Source organism: Eptatretus burgeri, chromosome 8, assembly GCF_056783735.1.
Source record: "Eptatretus burgeri isolate ZD-2024b chromosome 8, Ebu_testis_v1, whole genome shotgun sequence".
NCBI lineage: Eukaryota > Metazoa > Chordata > Myxini > Myxiniformes > Myxinidae > Eptatretus > Eptatretus burgeri.
Genome location: NC_140968.1, coordinates 96,439,871 through 96,463,870, shown reverse-complemented (window position 1 = coordinate 96,463,870; position 24,000 = coordinate 96,439,871). Strand labels below are relative to the sequence as shown.

General features: G+C 43.5%; 1 protein-coding gene across 7 annotated transcripts in view; it reads left to right on the top strand.

Moving 5' to 3' along the window:
- The window catches only part of PDE11A (phosphodiesterase 11A), a 324,082-nt gene that overhangs the window by 153,125 nt on the left and 146,957 nt on the right, over positions 1 to 24,000 (top strand). For all 7 annotated transcript variants that reach the window (XR_015061190.1, XM_085893118.1, XM_085893115.1 and 4 more), the window contains exon 8: positions 18,789 to 18,867. Coding sequence is in view for 6 of the 7 variants with exons in the window: in XM_085893118.1 (XP_085749244.1) it covers positions 18,789 to 18,867 (79 nt within the window). In the remaining variant the exon portion in view is untranslated. The remainder of the gene's footprint in view (positions 1 to 18,788; positions 18,868 to 24,000) is intronic.

Genomic DNA, 24,000 nt, shown 5'->3' with positions numbered 1-24,000 from the left:
GGCAGAAGGATTTCTCTGCAGTTCAACTAATTTATGTAGTTTTACAGGTGAATGTCAGCAAATGTTATTTTGCTTGACAAGCTTCAGGCTGAGGGTTATTTTTCGTTGTCGAAAATGCATCGATTGGACTCAAAAAATGCATTTCCCTGTTGGACGTGAAGTATGAAAGTTTAATTTACTCATGTTTGGTATTTACTCCCTGTATAGAACATTCAACTGTTTAAAATAGGTTTGTGACTGCAACTTATTTATCTGGTCCCAGATTCCTGCAGCCTCATTTCCTCTTAACAAGAATGCTGCACCGTCCAACCTGGACTTTCTAGTTTACCCTTTCAGCAAACGTCACGGATGAAAGATTAGTTTCCGTGATCTTGTCCTCCAAGACTGATTCGCCAGGGGGAGTGTTTGGACAAATGTGTGAGTTGTCTGAGTCATGAACCACATGAAGGAGAAAAGTAATATGGAGGACTCTGTGTGGCTGGAGGTTAGAGGTTGTAAGAATAGTGAGATGCTTGTAGGATTATTTTGTAGGGCTTCTGGTGTGAGGAAAGAGCAGGAAAGATGTAGATGTGAATAATTCAGAAAGGCATGTGATAAGGGATGTATTGATTATGGGGGATTTTAACTTGCCAGGGATTTATTGGGTCCAAGAACAGGGGGAAGACAGAGTGGATGAGGGTTGTCTATATCTTGTCCAAGATTGCTTTTTCACCAAGTTTGTAGACACGCCAACGAGGGGGAGTGCTGTGTTAGACATCTCTTTCAGTAATCCCAATATGGTGGAAGAGGTGCAGGTGGGAGAGCATCTGTGGTCTCGTGACCACAGCGTAATAAGCGCTACTGTATTATTGAGATGTCAGGTTGGGGGTCGTAGTGTAAGGCTTTTGGATTCTAGGAGAGCAAACTATGAGGGTATGACAAATGATTTGGGAGTTTTTTTTAGATTAGGTAAAGTTCATGAGTGCACGTTCTGCATCGGAGAAATGGGCAACCGTCAAGGAGCAAATGTATCGGGTGTCGAGTCGGTATATTCCAGTGAGTTGTAAAGGTGGAGGCACAAAGAGACCAAGGTGGTTAATTATGGAGGTATGCAGTTTAATTACTCATCAGCAGAAGGCATTTATTAAGTACAAAATAACAGGACTAGAGTCCGACTCGCATCAATATAGGAGTAAACAGACTAGTTCAGAAAATAACTCAGCATGCCAAAATAGAAAATGAAAAACAGCCAAAATATTAAATATAACAGCAAGATATTCTTAAAGTGTTTAAGAGGTAAAGAAAGGGTTAAGAAGACTCTCATGTGCTCATTGAGGATTGTCACGGGATAATTGGTGCCCGATGAAGGTGAGATGGCAGGCTTATTAACAAGATTTTGCTTCTATTTTACACAGGAACAGTCAGGGGAACTTCCACTCACTGAGAGTATCTATCTCTGGGCAGAGCAAGGACTTTTGAAGAGATCTAAGTATGAGTAGAGGAAGTGAAGAAACAGCTCTAAAAAAATTCAGGAATATTGAGGGAGATAGGAGGAGGAGATGTGTGGTGTTTGTGGATATTTTTAACAGCTCGGAGTTAGGACAGGTACCGGAGGATTGGAGAGTGGCAAATGTAACTCCGTTATTTAAGAAAGGATCCAGAGAAGAATCGGGGAACTCTTGACATGTTAGTTTGACTTCAGTTGTGCAGAAGATGTTGGAAATGTTAATTAAGTAACAGATCGGGAACCATTTTAATACTTGCCAACGAATTATTGGTGGTCAGCATGGGTTTGCTCAAGGGAGATCATGTTGAACAAATTTACTGGAGTTCTAATGGAGTTCTATGAAGCATTTTTTGACTGGTTAGATGAGGGAAGCGTAGTGGATGGAATATTTCGAGACTTTTAGAAGGCATTTGATAAGGTGATTAGATTAATAAAAAATAGGAGGTTCTTGGCTATGGTGAGGGCTTGTGGAGTGGCTAATCACATAAATAACTGGGTTGCAAACTGGCTTAGTCACTGGAAGCAAACAGCGGCTGTGAGTGGACCGATAGCTGGTTGGGAGGATGTAAATAATATGGTCACGTGGGGATCACCACCTGGGCAATTATCTATATAATACGCTGATTTGTCTGTCCGTCCATCTCTGTGTAACATTCCGTTCCACCCATTATTTGGACAGCTTATCTGACTCCACCCACTATTTCAACCTGATGAAAAACCATATGGCTGCCATTTTGGTGCTATGTGATACCAAAGACTTCTTCTGAGCTCTCATATTCACAATCGCCATGCCCTCCCAAAAAGTTTTCCCTTCAGTGTAAAATGACCAAAGTGACAGCAAAAAGGATGTTGAGCTGAAAGGCGTTGAGGCTGTGGTTTTGTCCATATTGATTGAGCAGTCTTGTCTGTACACCGCTCAAATAACTATGTGACATTCCTTCAAGCAGGGCTTTTACTGTGGAGGTTACTCATTATTTCCGACTATTTTCTCTTAAACCAAGGACTATAAAACCCATGTCTTTGTCTGAGGACTTCTGAGAATCTCACGACATTGTGAAAGGAAACATCTGTCATTATTTACTTTTTAACGATCTGTATATATTGTTGCAGGCCGGGGGTCGGTGGCGAGAATGACCACTAGGTGGGGGAGGTTCATCGTCTCCCACCAGATTCCCCGGAATTGTATGCCGTCGCTCCGGATAATTCCGTGATGCGGCGGGTCACTTAACCGACCATGGACGCCAATATCTCAACCGCGTAGCATAGGGTCTATTTGTCTATAACCAATTTACCTAATTAACTACGCGATTTCGACTACCGGAGAAAGCACACCCTTGGCACATCTTGCTCAAACCGGGTCACTCTACCGACTGTGGTAGAGTTTCAACGACTGACTACTAACTCCGGTTCCGGTGCAGCCGAGCGGAAACTACCAAAGCCGTGCCGACTACAATTGTCCTATTACCGGAGATAAAACCCCGCCTAAACTCAGATCCAAACCATGCTGGACCAATTCAAGAAAGGACGGAAACGAACTGGGAACATTTCTAACAAGTTTTATTTACAGTAAATGAAGACACAAAGCAAGACTTAACACGAATATGCAAGAAGTATTTACAATGATCCAAAAACACGAATTCAGTTCGACTTAAAAACGGGCCCACATGCAGACACACACACACACATGAAAAGAAACCCAGAGTTCTTTATTGGACCCTCGCAGCCGTGGAGAGAGACAAGCTGGGGGCCAGAGTTCGGTGGTGTACCTGACCGTCGGAGGAAGGGCATGCTCCGTGATGCGGCACCTGACAATGGTCGCTGGTTTGGTCCCCAGTCGCACTTGTGGGACTCGAGGTTCGTGGTGGAGTTCGGGTGGTGAATGGCCGGGGTCCACGGAGAGGGTCGGGGTCGCTCTTCCCTTCCTCGTAGAGAGCCAGCAGAGACACGTTGGCCGCCTCGATGGCCCTCTGCTCAACCCTCGTGACAGCAAAAAACCCTTCGTAACAGCAACATAGACCTCCTGTGACCACTCCTCGTAATCGCCCCTCGTAACCACCTCTCGTAACCACCCCTTCGTAACAGCAAAAACCCTTAAGAACCCCACAGAACTCTCTCAACTCTCCAAAAGACCAACCAATCTCAGAGAAGGCTCGGAAATTTTTTGACCTCCCTCAGCGGGGAGGGACCTTGGTGAACACACCTCGCTGTCTGCCTCTGATTGGACAGGTCCTACAGTCCACCTTTCCGGGGCAGGGCCTTGGCCCCTGCCGGGAAACCCCAGCCACTCCTACACGCGGGCCCACACTTCTCGAGTAACAGTATCAATGTTGCACAGGCCGTCGTGCAAGAGTTACAACGTTGGTGAAAGCGGCAAGGAACGGCTGCAAGACCCTGCCTTGGCAAGTCAGAGTGCTTGTAGACAGCGGGTGGGTAGTGGATTGTGATGGGGAATGAAATGGTTGTTGGTTGTTTGTTGGAGGGTTCGTTGGATGTAAATATTTAATAACCTAACGAAAAAGAAATCGCAACGCACGCCTTTGATTCTCCCACTAGACAAAAGGAAGGGGATCTGACTACACACATACTTTACGACATAACTGACTTGTGGGACATCTATTTGTTGAATGCAAATGGTTTCCAGATCTGTAACAATATGATATGCAGCAGGAAAAAGATAATTGGTTTTGGGTCATTTATTAGCATAATTAGCCTGCTCATGGTCACTTAAGAGTTGCAATGCTATGTGGTTTTCTGCATATCTTGCAGGATTGTGAGTTGAACAGGTGACCGTGATGGGCTTCTTTGAGGTCGGTGATAGCATGATAGGGGAGGGGGTAGCGTGAAATACTCCGGTGTTTTGATGACCGTTCGCTTTTATGAGAGGGTGAGGAGGGAGGACAAAATGGGGGTTGGGAGGGAGGGAGAGAGGAAAGATGGGACAGAGTTCAGAGGGGGAGTTTTAGGATCTGAGGAGTGGGGATGGGGAGTAAAATAGGACACAGTTGGGAGAGGGGGTTGGGGGTGGGGTGAGGAATTTCTGGGGAGTAGGGGGGTTGAGGAGCTGTTGTGGGGGTGGGGGATTGGGATTGGTTTGAAGGCTTCGAGTCGGGAGGGGATTGATGACTCAAGGTTGGGAGGGGGAAGGGGAAGGCGAAGACTTGGGGTTGGGAGGTAGAGATTGATAACTTGGGGTTTGGGAGGGGTGTGGGGTTGATGACTGGGGTTTAAGAGAGGGGGGAGTTGGGGACTTTCAGTCACATTTTACATTGGGCAGATGCTCCATGGGTCGATTCAGGAAAGTCCAGAAACTTTAATGGATTGGCAAAAGATTGGCCGATGCAGTTTAACATAGAGAAATGTAAGGTGCTGGATATAGGTAAGAATAATGAAAATAGGGACAACATATAATGCAAGGGGCAGCTTTGGAGCATGTGAACAGGAGAGGGATCTTGGGGTAGTTATAGATATGAGGGATAATCAGACAGCATTGGGTAAATCTAGCAGTATTTTAGTTGTGGGGAATGAATTATATAAATCAAAAGAGGTAGTGTTGGCACGGCACAGAAATTTAGTGAGGCCTTAATCTAGAATATTGTGTCCAGTTTTGGTCACCACATCTGAGGAAGGACAAAGGTGCCAAAGAGGATACAGCTTCTGGCTACGAGATACGTAGCGAGACCAAGCGATGACGAACGACTTAAGGAGACAGGACTCTCTGCCTTAGAAAGGAGGCAATTATGAGGGGATTTGATAAAGATGTTTTAGTTAATGAAGGGTATAGACAAAATATATGCAGAATAGATTTTCAGAAGAATATACAGTGATAGGACCAAGGGCCATTGTTTGATAGTTATAAATGATGAGAGTTAGGACAGTTACGATGGTGAGGATGATTCGAACAGTTACAACAGTGGTCTTTCAGTCAGAGAGTAGTTAGGCCTAAGTCACATTTGGCACGGCGGCCGTAGGGTCTACAAAATCTACGGCCACTAGCAATTATAGGGCGGCCGCAGTATTTCCACGGTCACACAATGTAGCAGTCACATATGTTTTTATTTTTCGGGGAGCCACACGGCGTATTTAGAAATTGTGGAGACTGAAAACATGGGGGTGCCATACGATCTTTGATTTGATGTCGCACGGTGACCTTAGGGCGTCCCTGCGGCGGCCATAGAATTTTCAAGGCAGATGCAAGGTGGCCTCAAGGTGCCCGCAAGGCGACCGCAGGGGGGCCCTAAGGCGAACATGCGGCCAGACAGACGGTAACGAGTGGGTATATATACCAGTTCTTTTTTTACTGAAATAAAAATATAACAGTTCGGAATATACCAGAATATATAACTGAACATACTACAACTATTATATATATAACTGAATATACCAGTTCAGAGTATAGGCAAACACCTATACTCCGATCTCTAGCGGTAGCGCACGGTGGACGCACGGTCGACGCAGACTGCCACGGAGGCCGTACGTAGGACGCACGGCGGGCATAGGGGAACCGTGCGTCGACCCTGCGTTGCCCGTAGGTAGTCACACAGACCGCAAGGCCACCGTACGTTGAACACAGGGACGCCTTAGGACTACCCTATGGCGACCGTGGAAATAGTGTGGCCGCCGTAATTTTTTTGGGGTTGTCAAAATTCATTTTTCATTGATAAGAGCCTACGGCAGCTGCACGAATAACGCAAGCCCACCGTACGCCCTACGTATGGTCGACGTGGAACACATCTACGTCACAGCTTGGTTTGTCGAATTGCTACTGCCAACGTCAAAATGAAAAAAGTTATAACTCTGCGCTATAATTCCACGGCGACCCTACGGCCTGTAAAGGATAGCCATACGGCGTAAGGCCACCCTGAGGCCACCTCAGAAACTCTGCGGCCGCCACACGTTTCTGTCAATTAAGGGGGGTACGGCCGCCGTATCCGAGCCGTAGAGCAAATGTGACTTAGGCTTTACTGCTTGGAATGATCTCCCTAAAAAGGTCGTGGCATCAGGAAGAGTAGATATGTTTAAATTGGAATGAGATATAGGTACCTGGATGCATTGGGGATAGGGAGGGGGTACAGGGGTATTGGCAGGATTTGTAGGATGGGTGAGGGTTTCTTTGGGTTAGTGCAGCACAGGCATGAGTGCCGAATGGCTTCCTCTCGGATCAATGTTCCTTCTTTACCTTTGTTAGATCTTGGACAATGACATAGATAGGAAGGTCGTGGGATGCTGTTTTCAATAAATGGAGAGAAATGCATGAAAAGACAGCATCCCAGTTTGTAGATTTTTCCACATGTTGGTCGAAACTTGGGGACATCCGTTTCAGGGATTTTCTATGTGTTGGTTGAATCTGCAGCTGCTGTTTCTACCTCATTAAAGGAAAATTTTCTGAACCAGATCTGTCGTTTTTTACTCATGTCTTCATCCCTATGTTACTGTTTGTGTGTTCCCTCCAATTTTCTGTGTTAAATCATAACCTTGTTGTGCTTTATTTGTCCAATTCGTTTTCATGTTGTTCAATGCCTACTCCTTGCATGGATGCTGTGAAAATTCTGTGTCCCTTTTGTTGCCATGTTCCTTGTTTTGCTTCTTTCTTCCAAAATATTGTACTTTCTACCTCTTCGCTTCAATTTTAGTCAAAAAAAATTTCATTGTTTCACTCCACAATGATCTCCCACCCCATGTGTCCTCCTCTACCCCTCATTCCTTCCCCCACCCATAGTTTGTCCAAGTCCCCCTCGATTTTATCCTGCCACCTTGGTGTTGGTGTTTTCCACCTCTTTCCACTCTTCCTTTTGTTCTGTTTCCTCCTGATCTGTTCAGTGTTCTAGCTCTTCCATGAGGTTTGACTCTGTATACAAAATAAAATCCTACTGTCTTCTTGTGCCATTGTCCAAGATAGCCCAGGTTACTCTTCAGCAGCTCTGTCTTGAAGAAAGGGAGAGAAATGCATGAAAAGAGAGACTCAGCTACTATGAGCTGCTGAAGAGTAAACTGGGCTACGCATCATGATACAAGCTCTGAGAAAGAGAGTTTCAAAGTTCAGGTTTCCATTTATAATCCTATTGAACAAGGATCAGTGTCAGCCTCAAACATCATGTTAAAAACTGCCATTTATACCAAAGGTGTACGGATCTTGAGAAAACTTTAGTCTCAAGAAAAGTACTTTAGATTCTTATGTACTCAACTCTGAGCTGTTCAGTCTGGGTTTGAATCTCGACCTGGTCATATACAGTCACCCAGTTGTTTTGCTTTCAGGGTGAGGCATCAATGTGGCTGCCAACCATCAGATGGACATTAAGCTGGATGTCTGCCGTTGGACATTAAGCTGTTCATTGTTAGATGTTAAAGATCCCACGGTGCCTTTCTCAAAGAGTAGGTGAGTTATCTCTGGTACCATGAACAAATTACAAATCTTGCCACTTTCAGTGGCGACATTTCCAGAATTGATTCTCGCCTTGAAACATTTCTCAACTTGTCCTGAAAGAGCCCCTAAGCTCTCTCAAGACTGTACCTCCAATCCATATAACAATACGCTTGTTCATCCGTCCACCCGTGTGTAACGCTCTTTTCCACCCATTGGTTAGGCAGCTGGCCTGACTCCACCCATAATATAATTGTAACCTGAAACACCATCCAGCCACCATTTTGGTGCTATGCGAAGCCAAAGACATCTTCGGAGCTGTGATATTCACAATCACCATGCCCTCCCTATAAGTGCAAAAACAACCAAAATGACTTTTAAAAGAATCATCAAATATCGAAAGGTTGGAGCCAATCGGCACCATGGACCTTGTGAACATCACGGTATGAACAGGCCTCAGGCTTTAGAGTTTAGTCCATAGGCATCAGGCCTCTGGTGTCAGCTTATGGGCCAGTGCAATTGGAATCTGTCTGAGCTACTGTATATAACCATGATGTATTATATAGTCACATATAGGCCGGGTGCCAGTGGGACTTACCTTGCAGTTGGACATTAAGCCTTAATCCCCCACCGCCCCCCCCCCCCCCGTGACAATTTTTCTGATACCACAGTGTTCATATGTATCCCAAGTATCAGAAAAAAGATGTTTCCATAAAAATAACTCATTTGCACTATGCTTTATTAAGCTGTTTCCATTTTTGCATGTAATTAAGCTATCCAAGCATTATTCTACATCTCTGACAACAAAGGAAATATGTTCACTCTACTCCTTGACCCTCCAAACATATGTGTAGATTCCTCATTTACAAATTTCCATGCACCAGAAGTTGAGATATTTACAAAAATGAGAATTTCCATAATGGCGGATCCTAATTAGCACATCAATGCATTTAAAATTATTTCCACTACTTTTACTCAAACAGAAAATAGTTATGTTTCCCTGAAACACCAACAGACATCATAATTCGCAGTTATGTATTATATCAGGACCAGGTAATTAATTCTATTGATTAATCTGATTTCGCATGATTTTCGAACGATTCATTGTGTTTTGTATTTTATGCTAATTAGCCTATTTTTAAAAATTCAAAAATTTTAATATATTTTTTGCCAACCTGGCTTGTATCTGGAAACACTTAATGTTTTTTTGACAAAAAAACTGACATGTGTCAGTAATTACAAGGAAAGAAAATAGAAATTCTTGCATTTTTTGTGGGAATTATTGTCTTTAAGTCAAATTTAATTTATATTTAAATGAGCTAATTAGCATAAACAAAATATATTTTAACACGTAAATGTTTAAGCTTTAGTTTGACACCAATTTTGTGATTTTATGTTTATATTTGACAGAGATATTGACATTTTGCCGATCTTTGTGAGATTCATGTATTTTTGATTGGTTGCCATGGAAACAGCTTAATAAAGTTTAGTGCAAATGAGTTATTTTTCTGGGAACATCTTTTTTCTGATACTTGGGATATATATGAACACTGTGGTATCAGTGAAAAATTGTCGCAGTGGGGAGGGGGGGGTGCAAGGTAGGTCCCACTGGCCCCAGGCCTAATAGACACTGAGCATCTTTTTGCTTTAAACCCAGGTTGTTTTCCCGGAGCGATTGAGGCAGCGGTATGTTGCCTATACACCGCCCAAATAACGATGTGGCTTTCTCTCAAGCAAGAGCTTTTCCCGCAAAGGTTCTGCATGGGTCCCTTCGAGTACAAGAATAATTACACTCGCAGATTTTATGGGGTATTCTTTTGTTCTAAATAACCTTTCATTACCTAGCATCAATTAAATCAAAATGTTTCATCAAAATGAAGAGTTCAATTGTTTTCAATAATCAGAAACCCAGGATTGACTTAACGTAATAATCATGTTCCTGTGGTCATATTGGCTTTGTAAGCTCATATTTATTTTTCTCTATAATTTCCTTTCCTATGAATCAAAATGACTGTATTAATTTTCTAACCATACAGGAAAACAATCTTGTGTCATACCCCCATGTCTGTCATGGAACAACTCAGTGGTGGAATGGGCAAAGCCCTGTTGCCTTGCTCTCACCCGTGAGGGTTTAATTCCCATCGATGCTCAGTGGAAATTTCCACAGCCTGCAATGGAATGGCAACCTGCCCAGGATTAATTCTCACCGAGAAACATGTTCCCAACCTCTCATGAGCACTCCATACTGTTGTCATAAGGCTTATGTGAACCCACTATCAAACTGCATGGATATGGAACATATCATGAAGGCTTTTTTTTATTTTACATGAAACATGAATGCTAAGAAGGCAAGTTTTACTTATGAATAATAATAGTTTATAGTGGATATTTCAGTTATATGTTGGAATATCATGACAGCAGTAGTCATGGTTTATAGCTCCATCGACAACGTAGTTGTGTTAAAGATGCATCATACTGGTGTGAAAGAAAAATATGTTTCCTTTGGAAACAAAACCTTTTCTGTAAATAAACAAATTTGACCACAAAATATGTGTTGAGTTCAGACATGTTGACTGTAAATAAAATTATTGTATCTGATTCTTGTGCGAACAGTATGTTGCAGTTGAATAATTTAGGAATTGCACTTTACGAAACATTTGAATAATCGCAAGTTTTCCTTCCAGAAATGTGAAATCATCACAAAGGGTGATGCCATTCAAACGTGCATATGAACATGCACAGAATCAATGCAAATGTTATAAAATGAATAATTATATATTTTTATGGAATTTCAATCTGCATATTAGTACTGCAGTCTGTGATCTATAACCATATGTTTGTGGGTGTGATTGTGGCTTAGTAGTAAATTACTAACCCATAGTAACCCAGTTGTTACAGATTCAAATCGGCCTGAAAGTGGCACTGCTAAACGTGAAGAATTTTAGCCTCATCCATTCTGGTAGGGATAGGAAAGGAAATTGCAGTGTACGTGTGTGTGTGTGTGTGTGTGTGTGTGTGTGTGTGTGTGTGTGGGTGTGTGTGTGTGTGTGTGTGTGTGTGTGTGTGTGTGTGTGTGTGTGTCCTTGGTTGGTATCTTCATATGCGGGTTTCAGAAGGTGAAACGGAGTCCTCCCAGGGCTCAAAGTATCCACCTCCGTTTTGTTAAGCGATTACAATTCATGGACCAAGCTGTTCAACTCTGTTATTCTGAGAGGTTTGTTCTGAGGGCTCTTTTGAGGATGGTCACTGAACCCCGGACTGCCTCCAATTGTAGTTCAAAAACTCTTTTGTAGTAATATTCTCAGGGATAGTTTTTAAGATCTCTGCAAGGTTTTTCTTTATCGTGTGTGCGTGTGCATGTGGGTCCACTGTGTGCATGTACAGAGATTTTTTTTGCATTCTGATGCTTTTTGAGGGTCTTAGGGGTCTTCGAGATCTTGAGGGGTCTTTGGGTTCTCAAGAATCTTATGGTTCTAATGGGTCTGAGGGGTCTTAAGGGGTGTATGGGGTCTTAATGAGTTTAAAGGGCTCCAAAGTGTCGAAAGGGTCTTGATAAGACTAAAAGAGTAAAAGGACTAAAAAGGATAAAAAGGACTGTCCCCTCTCTGCCCACCCCAACTCTCTGTCCTCCCCTCCCTCTTTCTTTCCCATTTTTCAAAGCAAATGGCATTAATGGCATGAAGAGGTTAAAATTTAATCAAGAGATTAAATTAAATAATGATTAAGATCAAATTAAATTAAGTCGTTAAAATTAAATAACGAGGAAACATCAATGATATATGCAAAATCTCTGAGCGACACTGTTGAAGCAGCTCTCTGAGAATAGCCAGAGAGATGTTGACTCTCACAAACATGATCAGATAAACCGATTGGAGCAGAGGAAGAGCAGGAGACATTTGCAGGGAAGGTTGTCAACACCAAGTCCAAAAGCGAGGATTTTACATGGGGAGAAATCTGGTTTGAAAAGTTCACAGATTAAGTCAGTCCCATGGAGTCACAGACGTCCTTGACTGAAGTGCCATGGTTGGTGAGAAAGGTACCAACATCCAGCCAATTGGCATGGTGACAATTGAAATTGCCACATATGAGGAAGAGAGAGAACGTTGGGATGAGTGCTTAAAAGTTGGTCCATGTTTGTGTGTGTGTTTTTGTGTTTTTGTGTTTTTTGTGTTTTTGTGTGTTTGTGTGTTTGTGTGTGTGAGAGAGAGAGAGAGAGAGAGAGAGAGAGAGAGAGAGAGAGAGAGAGAGAGAGAGAGAGAGAGAGAGAGAGAGAGAGAGAGAGAGAGAGAGAGAGAGAGAGAGAGAGAGAGAGAGAGAGAGAGAGAGAGAGAGAGAGAGAGAGAGAGAGAGAGAGAGAGAGAGAGAGAGATAATATATATATATATATATATATATATATATATATATATATATATATATATATATATATATATATATATACTGAGATGCAAAAGAAACTTACTACTTGTTTGAAATGTAATAAAATTGTAACAGTTCAAAATAAAACAAACCAACAATTGCTAATTGAAACATTGGCATTTTATTGATGACATGTCAAGTTTTTGACCAAGATACACCATCTCATAAGTTTGTTCTACAGTACAGAACAGCACAGGGTGCAATGTCAGTCCCCTTTCAATAGTGTGTGTGGCCACCATTGTCATGGATACAGGCAGTGCATCGTCGGCGCATACTGCCTACCAGTCTTTGGATGGATTGCTGCTGGATTCTGTCCCACTCAGTCCTCAATGTCTGAAGCCATTTGACTGAGGACCATCTGCCTGTCCTGCCTTGCAGTGGTGACTCGGCCTCCCTGATCGAGGTCTGTCATCTGCAGAGTTGTAGGGGGTGTCTCCGTCCACCAGGGCCGATATCGTCAGGTGTGAACAGCCAAGGCGACGTGCCACCTCATGGTAGCTCAATCCGCCTTGCAGTATGCCCAAAGGCACACTGCCGTTGATCCCTTGACAATCGTGGCATGTTGATTGAAATGCCCATTTTGCACTGGCCTTTTTAAAGCCAATATCAAGACATCACGTGCAGCTCATTAAAATCATCCCGTACCCCTTGGCTAATCACTGACAGTCAAAATGGCTGTTCAACAGCTGTGCTATGAAGTGACCATTGAAGGTTCAAGTGACCATCCGTGACCATTTTGTCTGACAGTGAGGGCACTATTGTCCACAAATAAGTTCACACATTTACTACACGCAGTGTTATTGTTGATATTTGAAGGTTTTAAAGGTGGTAAGTTCCTTTTGCGTTTCAGTATAGATGGATAGATGAAGTCGTCACTGTTTTGAGGACAATACAACACACAGACAACCAATAGGTTGGAGTGGTGGGGAAGTCGCAGGCAAAGGTACTCCTGGGGGTTGGGAGGGAGTAAAGAGATACTAAAGGAGTCAGTCTGGGATGTCCTGTGGGAGGAAGGATTCTGTTAAACAGATGATGGATGATAGATGATGTCTGGAGCTTTAGCAGCAGCCTGGTTGAGTGATCTGTCAGGCTGGAGCAGAGGCCTCAGATGTTTGAGGACCACACAGTGAGGTACAGGAGACAAGGTGTTGGGAGGGTCTGGGATAGGTGGGGGATGCTCTTAGGTTGGGGGATGTGGAGGAAGGGGGGAGGCTGGGTAGGTGCGGGCTGGAAAGAAAGATGGGAGGGGACAGGATTGGGGGTGGGGGAGATGGGAGGGAGCAGAACTGGAGGGAAGATGGGAGGGGTGGTATGGTGGGGAAGATGTGAGGCAGTGATACGAAGGAGAAGATAGGAGGGGGTAGGAAGAGGGTGTAGCTGAGAAGGGCATGATGAGGGAGAAGCCGAGAGAGGACAGTACGAGGGTAAGCTGAGAGGAGGTAGGTTTGGACAAAAGCCTTGAGGTGGTGGTGTGAGGGGGGAGCTTGGAGAGGGGGAAGCTAGAAGAGGGTGAGGTGAGGGGAAAGCTGGGAAAGGGTGGTGTGAATGGGGTGTTTGGAGATGGTGGGTGAGCGGGGAGCTTGGAGAGTGTGGGGGTGATGGAGAAGCTTGGAGAGGTTAGGGTGAGGAGGAATTAAAAAAGGGGGGGGGAGAATGAAGTAGAGAGATACTGAAGAGGGGGACACGTAGAAGGGATGGGGTTGGAAGGACACAGGCTTGTCAGAGATATGGGGGAGGGTACTAACACGGAGGGGTTTGACACTTCAAAACAACATGAAGGGGATTTGATTGTTGTGCACAGAGAACTTCAGAAAACTGTACTTCTGAAGATTCCCATGTGTAACATTCTGAGCTAAAGATAATGAGGTGGGTGGAAGGAATTTTTGTTCCTTTTTGGAAGTACCACCATTTTGGAAGCACAGAGAAAGGTTATGCTGCAGGAACTGGAGGATGGATGACATCCACCAAATGGATTCCTTGTGAAGAATAAAAAGAGGAAGAATAGATTGTGATGTCAAAGAACACGTGGTGTGCTGATGCCAGGGAAATAATGGAATTGAAGCAATTTAATATACTGTACTGCACTGTATTTTAAAAGCTTTTAAAGGAAGAAGCATTTTCTTCAATTAAGGTATTGAGAAAATGTTAGAGAAAAATGAAGAGATGTGCAGGAAGTACTGGTAGAAGGCAGAATAATACGATGTCCAAGTGAGAGTTTTTTGGGTTGTTTTTGTTCCTCTGCTGACTTATGCCTCCGCTGATGCGACCTATGATGTCATACGTGGAGAACTTTTTGTTCCTCATGGATAGGCGATCATAACTGTAAAGCTTTCCCTTGATCTGTTCAGATATTTCAGAGGTTTTTGAAAGTTTTTATGTTAAACCGCGTGACCAATGACGTCATCAAATTTTTTTTTTTGTCCATATAATTTAGCCCTAGATGACCCTCAAAAATTTTCATCCTGATGAGATAAAGCATTCAAACTATGCAATGATGACGTCAAAACGAAGCCACCTATGACATCATCAAAAAAAATCATACTTGTTTCCCATGCGGAGTACTTCAAAACGTGCCAAGTTTCAATATTTTCCATGGAGCAGTTTTGGAGATACAGAGGCCCAAAGTTTTTCCTTTTTTAAAACATGGCTGCCCCACGACGTGACCTATGACCAGTGTGACCACTCCTCATTTTCATAAATGCCAAGGTGAGCCAATGAGAAGAACCAAGAATTCACAAGGTTTCGGAAAAGCGATGATAATCGAAAACCTATACTCCAAGAAAACCTGTAGAAAACCAAGACGCCAAGGTGAACAACGAATAGCCAAGATCTTGTGAAAAAAAGCCAAGGAGTGGTCACACTACCTATGACGTCATAATTATCATTAAAGCATTCTACATGAGTAGTCGCATCTATGGTGAAAATTTTACGTCAATCAGATAAGCGATTGCAGAGAAAACAAAATTAGCATGGACATACGGACGGACAGCAACACAAAAAGTTAATGCCTCCGGTCGACGACTTCGTTAGCGGAGGCATAAAAATGATGAATTATCTTCACACCTGGTGGTGTCTGTACGAAATATTAATCTCTCTTTCTGTGGTCTCCATATTATTTTATGGAGAAAGTAATATCTTTGGTAGGGAAGGCCATTGGGCCAAGTGTGCTGATAAGATTTCCAATTGTCTCCACTTCGACAAAATTGCTGGAGGCTTAATTTTCACTTCCTCTTGGAATATATATATATTCAATACATCCCCTCTTTTGATTTGAGACATTTATTTTTGAAGACTTCTAATCTCCCAAATCTATTCACTTCACCAATGTCGAAAAAATCGATCTGGGTTTGATTTTGTTGTTTTCTTAACACCGGCATAATATTTGGTTATTCTAAGCGAACATAATTCACTTTACAGCAACGTTACCGGTAATGCAATAGCCGATTTAATCAAACCCACGCCTCAAAATAGCGAAGCAATCTTACCGAAAAGCTATTCTTAGTGAATGCTGCCAATGGAGAGAAATATTTGCACAAAATCAAAAGTATAAATTTAACTTTGGTGTCATTACCTCCAACACCAATGGTGGATGGAGGTTATGTTTTCACCTCTGTCTATCTGTCTGTCCGTATGTTCATCTGTCTATGAGCTGTATAACTCAAAACGTTATTGACGGATTTTTAATGAAATTTGGTGGACAGATTGGGTGCGCGACAAGGAGGGATTGATTAGATTTTAGGTACGATTTGGATACGAGAACTTTTTTAAGTGATTCTTCACCATTGAGCGATGGGGCCAAAAATGATATATAACTCGACATCTTAAAATGTTGTGGACTAGTTATGACATAACTTGGTGGATGAGTTGGGTAGGTGTCAAGAACAAGCTGATTCGATTATGGTTCAGGTCCAGAGGTATATCTGGCCTACAAAACATAAACTGTTCAGACTGACGGAGGGAGGTATGCGCTTCACCTCGTGCCATTCTATTTGTCAAGTACATACTTGAAACACGAGAAGTACAAAAATGCGTGAAGTCACAAAATATATTTATTTATTGGATTCAAAGTCAAGGCTCGTGGAAGAGCGACAACACTGAACAGCTCAGGATGCAAAATAACAAAAGGAAGAGTAGAAAGAGGGGGAAAACACCAACAGTAAGGCTTCAGGACACAATCGAGGGAGACAATGACAAATAATGGGTGTGGGTAGGAATGAGGGTTATGCGAAGGCAAATGAGGTGGGCCAGAAGGAAACAGAAGCAAACTCTCAGGGAGGAAAAACTGTAAATTTGGATGGGAGTGAGTTTGGGGGAGAAGGCGAGGGGTTAGGGGAGTTAACAGGGGTTGAAATGATGATGGTTTTGGACAGAGGATGACCTGAGATGGTGGTGAACAGCTGTCTTGAAGACGTGGAGGGAAGAATGAGATTGGAGAGAATGTGGAAGTTGATTGAACAGGTGGGAAAAAAGAGGAACTAATGAATGGAGGCAGGCAGTGATTCTCGATTTTTGGAGTTTCACCAGAAGGGGGTTGAAGGTGGACCAAGTGCAACCTCAAGAAATCTTAAGTAGGGGGGAGGGGGGACAAAGCAGGGAAAGAACAAAGGATGCAAGACCAGAAACTGGGCGGTAGAAGACAGAGTGAGCATTGACATGTCTGCCATGGGAAAGTGATAAACCCATTGTTTCAGCTTCATTGCGGAATATTCCAACGATCTTAAAGCCCTTGGTTTCCACGGCATCAAGCTGAGGAAGGTGTGAGGCAAGGGCGCCAGCCCAGAAGGGAGAGCAGTACTCCGTCAAGCTGATGATGAAGGCTTTGTGGGTGGGTAGGTGTTAAGGTGTGCCAAGGAAGGACTTTGTATGATGGAGGGTGCCCAGTTGGTGACTGGCTTTTGAGGCCAACTTTGAAATGCGGTTTGGCGAAGAAAAATCATGGCTGATAGTGAGACCCAGGAGTTTGAGTGACTAAATTTCCTCAAGAGGATTGTTAAGAAAGTAGATGGGAGGGTTTGTCATACGGTCCATTCGGAGAGAGATCGTGAGGGTGTGAGATTTCTCAGTACTTATTGAAAGACATGTTCCAAGTATTTAACCAGATTGTGATTTTGTCAAGGTCTGAAGAGAGGGAAGAAGCTATTGCCTGGCTAGCTAAAGGGTCAGGGTTATGACGAGAGAGGGTTTAGTCATCAGAAAATAAATAAAGGAGATTTTCTGGAGGGTCAGAGAGCTCGATGATGAAGATTAGGAATAGGACTGGGCCCAGAACACTGCCAGAACTTAACGTTAATGATGAGAGTAGAGGAAGTCAGTAAGCCATGTGTAGAGTTGGCCTTGGATGCCATCGACAGAGAGTTTTGAGAACAAGGCAGGATGCCAGACTGTTTTGATAGCTTAAGATATGTCTGGACAGACGGCCATAATCTCATATCCGACATTGAGGACCCTTATCCATTGTTGGGAGAGTCAATGCAGTATATCCAAGGTAGAGTGACCTTGTCTGCATCCACATTACTGATCTGAGATGAGGTTTTTGGAGAAAAGGAAGGATTTCATATCAACTGTGATGATTGATTCCATGACCTTGCTGATGATTGGAAGGAAGATAATTGGTCTGTAGTTAAGAGGATCAGTTTTTGCTCCTTTTTATGTGATGTGGTGACATTGGCTGATTTCCAAGCAGATGGAAGATGACCTATGGCAAATGATAGGGTAAACCCTTCAGAAAAAGGATGTGAAAGAGTAGCATAGCAGGTTTTTTTTCAGTCACATGAGCTGATGCTGTCTGGTCCAGTTGGAGAATCAGAGTCAAAGGTTGAAAGAACCTTCTTCACCTTTTCAGGTGCAAAAGATAGAGTCCAGGAGCAGTTGGGTATGATTGGGTAGGACGGGTACTGAGAGTGAGGGGTTGGGGGACACAGGATTTGGAAGCAAACACAGAATTGAGGCATTCAGCCTTCTCACAAGCAGAGTTGGCTGTGGTGTCATTTAAAGTGAGGGAAGGGATGGAGGTGGAGTATACTCTGGTGGAGCCAAACTTAACAGGATGCCACGAGGTTTTCGAGGAGGTAGACTAGTTTTAAAGTTCAATCTTGAAGTTGGACAGATGCTGGTTTCTCTTTCTCCTGAGAGTGGGCACACACTTGTTGTGGCCTTTGTGGAATGATCTGAGATTGCCTTCAGTGGGGTTTGCTTTCCAGGAAGAGAAGGAAAGTTTTTTTCTAAGCAACTGCCTCAACACAGGATGCCATCGGTGGGAAGAAGGGTAGGATAACACAAGAAGAGATGGGATGGTTCTTTGCATCAGAGAGGGCAGGTTTCTGTTGAATAATTCCCAGGCTGAATTATCAGCGGTGGGAGATATAGAAGACCAGTCTATATCATTGTCATCTTTTTAAAATTCTTTATCTTTCAAATTTTTTTTCGAAAAGTCTTTTTTGACGTTTGTTGCTTTGAACAGCACAAAGAATGGAGAAATTCCTTTTCTTTTTTTTATGCACACTAATGTTTTTCTTTTCTTTTCAGCATGCAGTCCTGATGTCAAGGTCCCATGTGCGTGCAGTGCTCTGTGTGCCCATCTGGAACTGCAACCACCAAATCATCGGTAGGTTGATTATAAATTGCAGCACTCATTTGGGAGACCATAAGACTGCTTTCGCACACACACGCATGCACACGCAATGTATATGTATTTAATATATTGTGATGTGGAATGGGCTGGGAGGGATCCATAGCTCGATTGTGTTAAGAATCATATGGACCGTGTGTTTAAGAAGGTTCCATTTACTCTTGTGTTAGGGATCTGGCAGTTATGTAGGTCATACTGATGTGGGCACTGAGTTGTCAGTTGTTGTAAAGAATAGAGCAGAATAGGGTAAGTTTCTTTGGTGTAAAATCTCCTGCACATGCAAGACCAGCTGAGAACTTCGGCATAAAGGCACCCAGAAAGACCTTCCCGCTGTAAAGGTATGACTGTGGAGTCCTGGAGAGGTGCGGACCACTATTAATAAGGGCCATGCCACTGGACTGGAAGGCATGAAAATGGTGACACCTACACCAGTGGGTAGCCAAAGAGAGAGACCTGCCTTGCATTAGTGTGGTCCTGGAGATGATAAAGGCGATGTCTGCACATGCGTGCGTCACGTTAGAGTTGAGCATTGTTGTACAGAGGAGAAGATATTACTCCCTCTGCTAGGCTGCCTTCTTTTGTCTCCTGGCCTCCTCATCACTATTCCTCATCGCCATCCAATCTTCCAATCTTCTGCTCTGAGCCAGAGTTTGTCTTGTGCAATACCAGCCTGTTGGGTTATGGCAGGACCAGAGACCAGCTCCTATCAACCTAAAGTCCTTGCCTGCTCCCTTCATTGTGTGAATCTGGTATTGTCGGCGCAATAGTGGGTTATTTATTTCCTTTGTACAAAACATCATGTTTGCTCCCCCCCCCTCTTTCATTCCTCTTCTTTTGTCTTTTGACTGCCAGATCTGTTCCGTATTTTTTGATTGTGTTGTTCTTCCTAATCCCCATATTTCTTTTAAAATAAACTTTTTAATTGTAAGGAACATTTTCCTGCCTTCCTGCCACCCACGTATGATCAGCCAGCAAATTCTGTTTATCTGTTGGGTGATCCTTGTGGCTTTGTAAATGGTAAAAGAATGCAGTACATCAACTTTAAACATCATTTCAGCCATTCACGGAGGACTTTATTGGAACTCGGGCTCAGAATGCCTGCATGAGCTGGGCATCTGACGCGACATGCATATACATATATATGTTTATATATCTATCTATATATATATATATATATATATATATATATATATATATATAATATATATATATATATATATATATATGTATATATATGTATATATATGTATATGTATATGTATATGTATATATATATATATATGTATATATATAATATATATATATATATATATATATATATATATATATATATATTGTTGCGAATTCGAGCCCGCCGGTGTGCGGACGGCCACGTAACTCGGATCGTGGCACGTCGCCCACCGGACGGACAATTCAGTCGTGACCCTCCGGGAACTATCACCCGGAGCCAGTCACGGGTGGGCCTTTCGACCTCACCACAATCGTGCCAATCGGCCACCCGCGTAGGATATGGTTGTTCGCCAAACTCGACCTACCTAAGTACCCACGCGGATGGTAAACCGGGCGATCGTACCTCGCAGCAAGTCGACTTCGGACACGAGCCGCTTGGGCAGCCTGTTCCAAACTATCGGGATAACCGAGCGGTGTTATCGTCGACCCCGATGGTTCAGATTATTTACCGGGCGTTTTGCACCCACTACAAACCCTTTACGTGAAGCAGGATGGAGGGTCAATAAAGAAAAGACGAAGCGAAACGGGAAAACAGTTCACACAATGCACATTTATTTCCCAGCACACGGAAAGCACGTATATACAGCCATACAGTCAAAATGCACATATAGCAACCAAAACAATAAAAGCAACAACGATGCAGAATTGATACTGACTACGTGCACACATGGCAACACTTATACAGTTCTACTTCACAGATGGCGCCAACACATATTTACACAAAAGCAAAGAAAATAAGCCACCCTCATAGACAAGGGGGCAGACAGGCCTGTAGGCCAAATGTGCGCATGACCTGGAGGAGCGGCCAGGTCCGCGAGACCGGGGGGGGGGGGGGTCCTACCCGCGTCCTCGTGACGCGTTGGCGGGCGAGCCACAAATGTGGCCGCGTGGCTGTGCCCCGACTCCGTGCTCCTTGGCGGGTTTTGTTGGCACGACGTTTGGAGTGGGGTGGGAACGGGGCCCCCTTTTGCACTATCTCAGCGTGGGGGGAAAGGGGGAATTGTTGATGCCCTGGGGGAGGAGAATGGCTGGCTGGCTTGGGTCCCGTGACGAGATGAGCGATTCCCCACACCGTAACCTCGTCGCCGACCGCCGTCCTTCTCGCCTCGGACCCGAGCTCCTTTGCCTCTTCCCGCAACTCTTCTCAGTTCTGCACTCTCCTCACCCGACCGACTCGACTCTCCCACTCACTTCACCCGACCGACTCGACTTTGCCACTCTCTTCAGTTCCGCACTCTCCTCACCCGACTGACCCGACTTGACTCACAATTCGCCTTGCACTCACCTTTTTATAGGTGGGCAGGAGAAGCCAGTATGCAAATATTCGGATCAGAATGATCTTGGGGGCGGAGCCACGCTCGCCCATTGGTCGGAGAAAACGGGGGCGTGAACCTCCCCTGATCCTAGAATTTGCAGATATCGGCCTCACACACACGTGCCTGGAGGCGGGGCCAAGCCGCCCCACGCTCGCTAATTGGACGGAGGAAAAGTGGGCGTGTAGCGTTTTTGATCCGAATTTTCCCTCGGAAAGGCCGCTATTTGCGCTCGCGGCTCGGTGCGCTCGGCACCAAACGCCGAATGGGCCCGAGACAGCCCAACGTTCATTGTTCACAGGTGGTGCGGGAATGGCCGTAGAAGGAGAGAGGTGAAGGTGGTGGAGGGTTTTCGGTGGTGGTTTGATGGTTATGGTGCCGTTTGGGAATGGCGGTGATGCGATGTTTGCGGAATTGAGTTGTGAAGGTAAAGGTCGTGGCTGTTGGCATTGTTGTTGTTGTCTGAGGGTTGGAGCGTGGTTGTAGTTGGTGATGATGGCTGGCGTGGTGGTTAAGGTGGTTGTTGTGTGATGGCGGTTGAGACGTGGTTGGTTCAAAATAAATATAGAACAGAAAAAATGGCTAACTCAAAGCGTCGTAGCCCGGATGAATCACATAAATTCCCTCTATACAACGGGTTTGGGCGAACTACACATGGACTTAGAGATATCTCACCTACGGGTCCTGAATGGTGGTTTGCGAATTTCCACAGCCGTAACAATATATGTATATATATATATATATATATATATATATATATATATATATATAAATATATATATAAATATATATACATATATATATATACATACATATATATATATATATATATATATATATATATATATATATATATATATATATATATATATATATGTTTTGAGAATAAGATGCACTTTTGTCATTCCTGGAAATCTCAAGTCCAGGGTGTTCTTTATAAACAGGTGTAAGAAATTTTGGAAAAATAAACAAATATATTTCATGTGCAGTAATCTGATTCCTGCTTCAAATCCATCAGCACATGTTGAACACTTGCACATGATACAACACTTGTATATACATACAGTATACAAACGCAATCCTAATGGAAGCAGACTTAATTTATGCAGTATGTCAGAAATTCATACCATGTATTCACAGTTGTCAATCATAACATATGTCTTTGGCGAAGGCATGGTAATCAGGATAAATGGTAAACCATAATAATGTTGCATTGATGATGGTGATGGTGATCATGATGATGCATGATGTGGATTATGAGAATGACTGCACCATGTAGACAAAACTCAGTAAAAGACGGATGAATTGGTGAAATCATTTGTATGACAAAAGTGAATATAACTTGGTGTACCAATATGAGAATGACTGGGAAAATGAGTCCATATGTTTTTTTCCAAATTAAGAATGGGTCAAAAATGGGGGTGCGCCTTGTACTGAAGTGTGACTTTACACTCAAAACTTTACGGAGAAGATATATAAATATACAGTACTTATATATCTCGAAATATGTGGAGTGTGACGAGCACTCCCCCGATCTCCATTGGACATCGTCCTACACCAAACCATCACCTCCAATCTGTAGGCCTCAGCCTGGCGACACTGTCAAACAGACAAAGATTACATGGTTAACATTAGTTAAACATGAAACAGAGGTGCCTATCTGGATTTTGGGCTTATTTTTCCTCATCAACATGGCATACCAATAACTATCTACCAATGATGACCGCATTCGCCATTTAAACATCAATCGCACATCCTGGCTATTATGGTGAGCATCACTGCAGATTATGTCTCACATTGTAAAACCACACAATCCGCAAAGAACAACTGTCCATCTGCCTCCCAGACAATTGTCTCCGCAAATGCAAACCATTCAACCAGAAGGCACATGGTGCGATCAGCGGGTAAATCAAAGTATGTGGCGTGTGACGAGCACTCCCCTGATCTCCAATGGGCATATCGTCTTCCAGGAGGTGCGATTGATGTTTCAACAACGAATGTGGTCATCATTGGTTCGATATTATCCTCTTCATCCCTTCACAAGGGGTGAGGTCCAATGGCACCTAGCTTCTGCACAGCCTCAACCACACTACACCTCCACTTCCCTCTCTCCTTGGCCAACTCTCTCCACTCTCCAAACACCCCCACCTTACTGATTTCTCTCCTGATATGCTCTCATTGCCATTCTCTCTTTCCCCATTTGCACCAAGTGGGTCCAGCCCATAACAGCCAGCATCTCACCAACCTCCCCATCAAGCTCAACTGCACATCAATCTCCTCCCTCAGTTCATCTATCGTACTTCTGTGTACCCCCTTCACTCCCACAATCCTCCTGACCTAGTTGTTCTCACGGACCTGCAACCTCTGTTGTCTCTCTGTTGGTGCCACCATTTTGAGACCATAAAGTTATCACACAAAAACCAAAACTTTCCCTTTCAATTATCTGGATGTTTTTCTGACTGCCAATTTTATTCTATCAAAACAAATTCAAAATCAGTGCGAAAAGTTAGTGTCACAGAACTTGGGTACTCACACTCTTATTCTGTGTATGACTTATCCAAGGAAA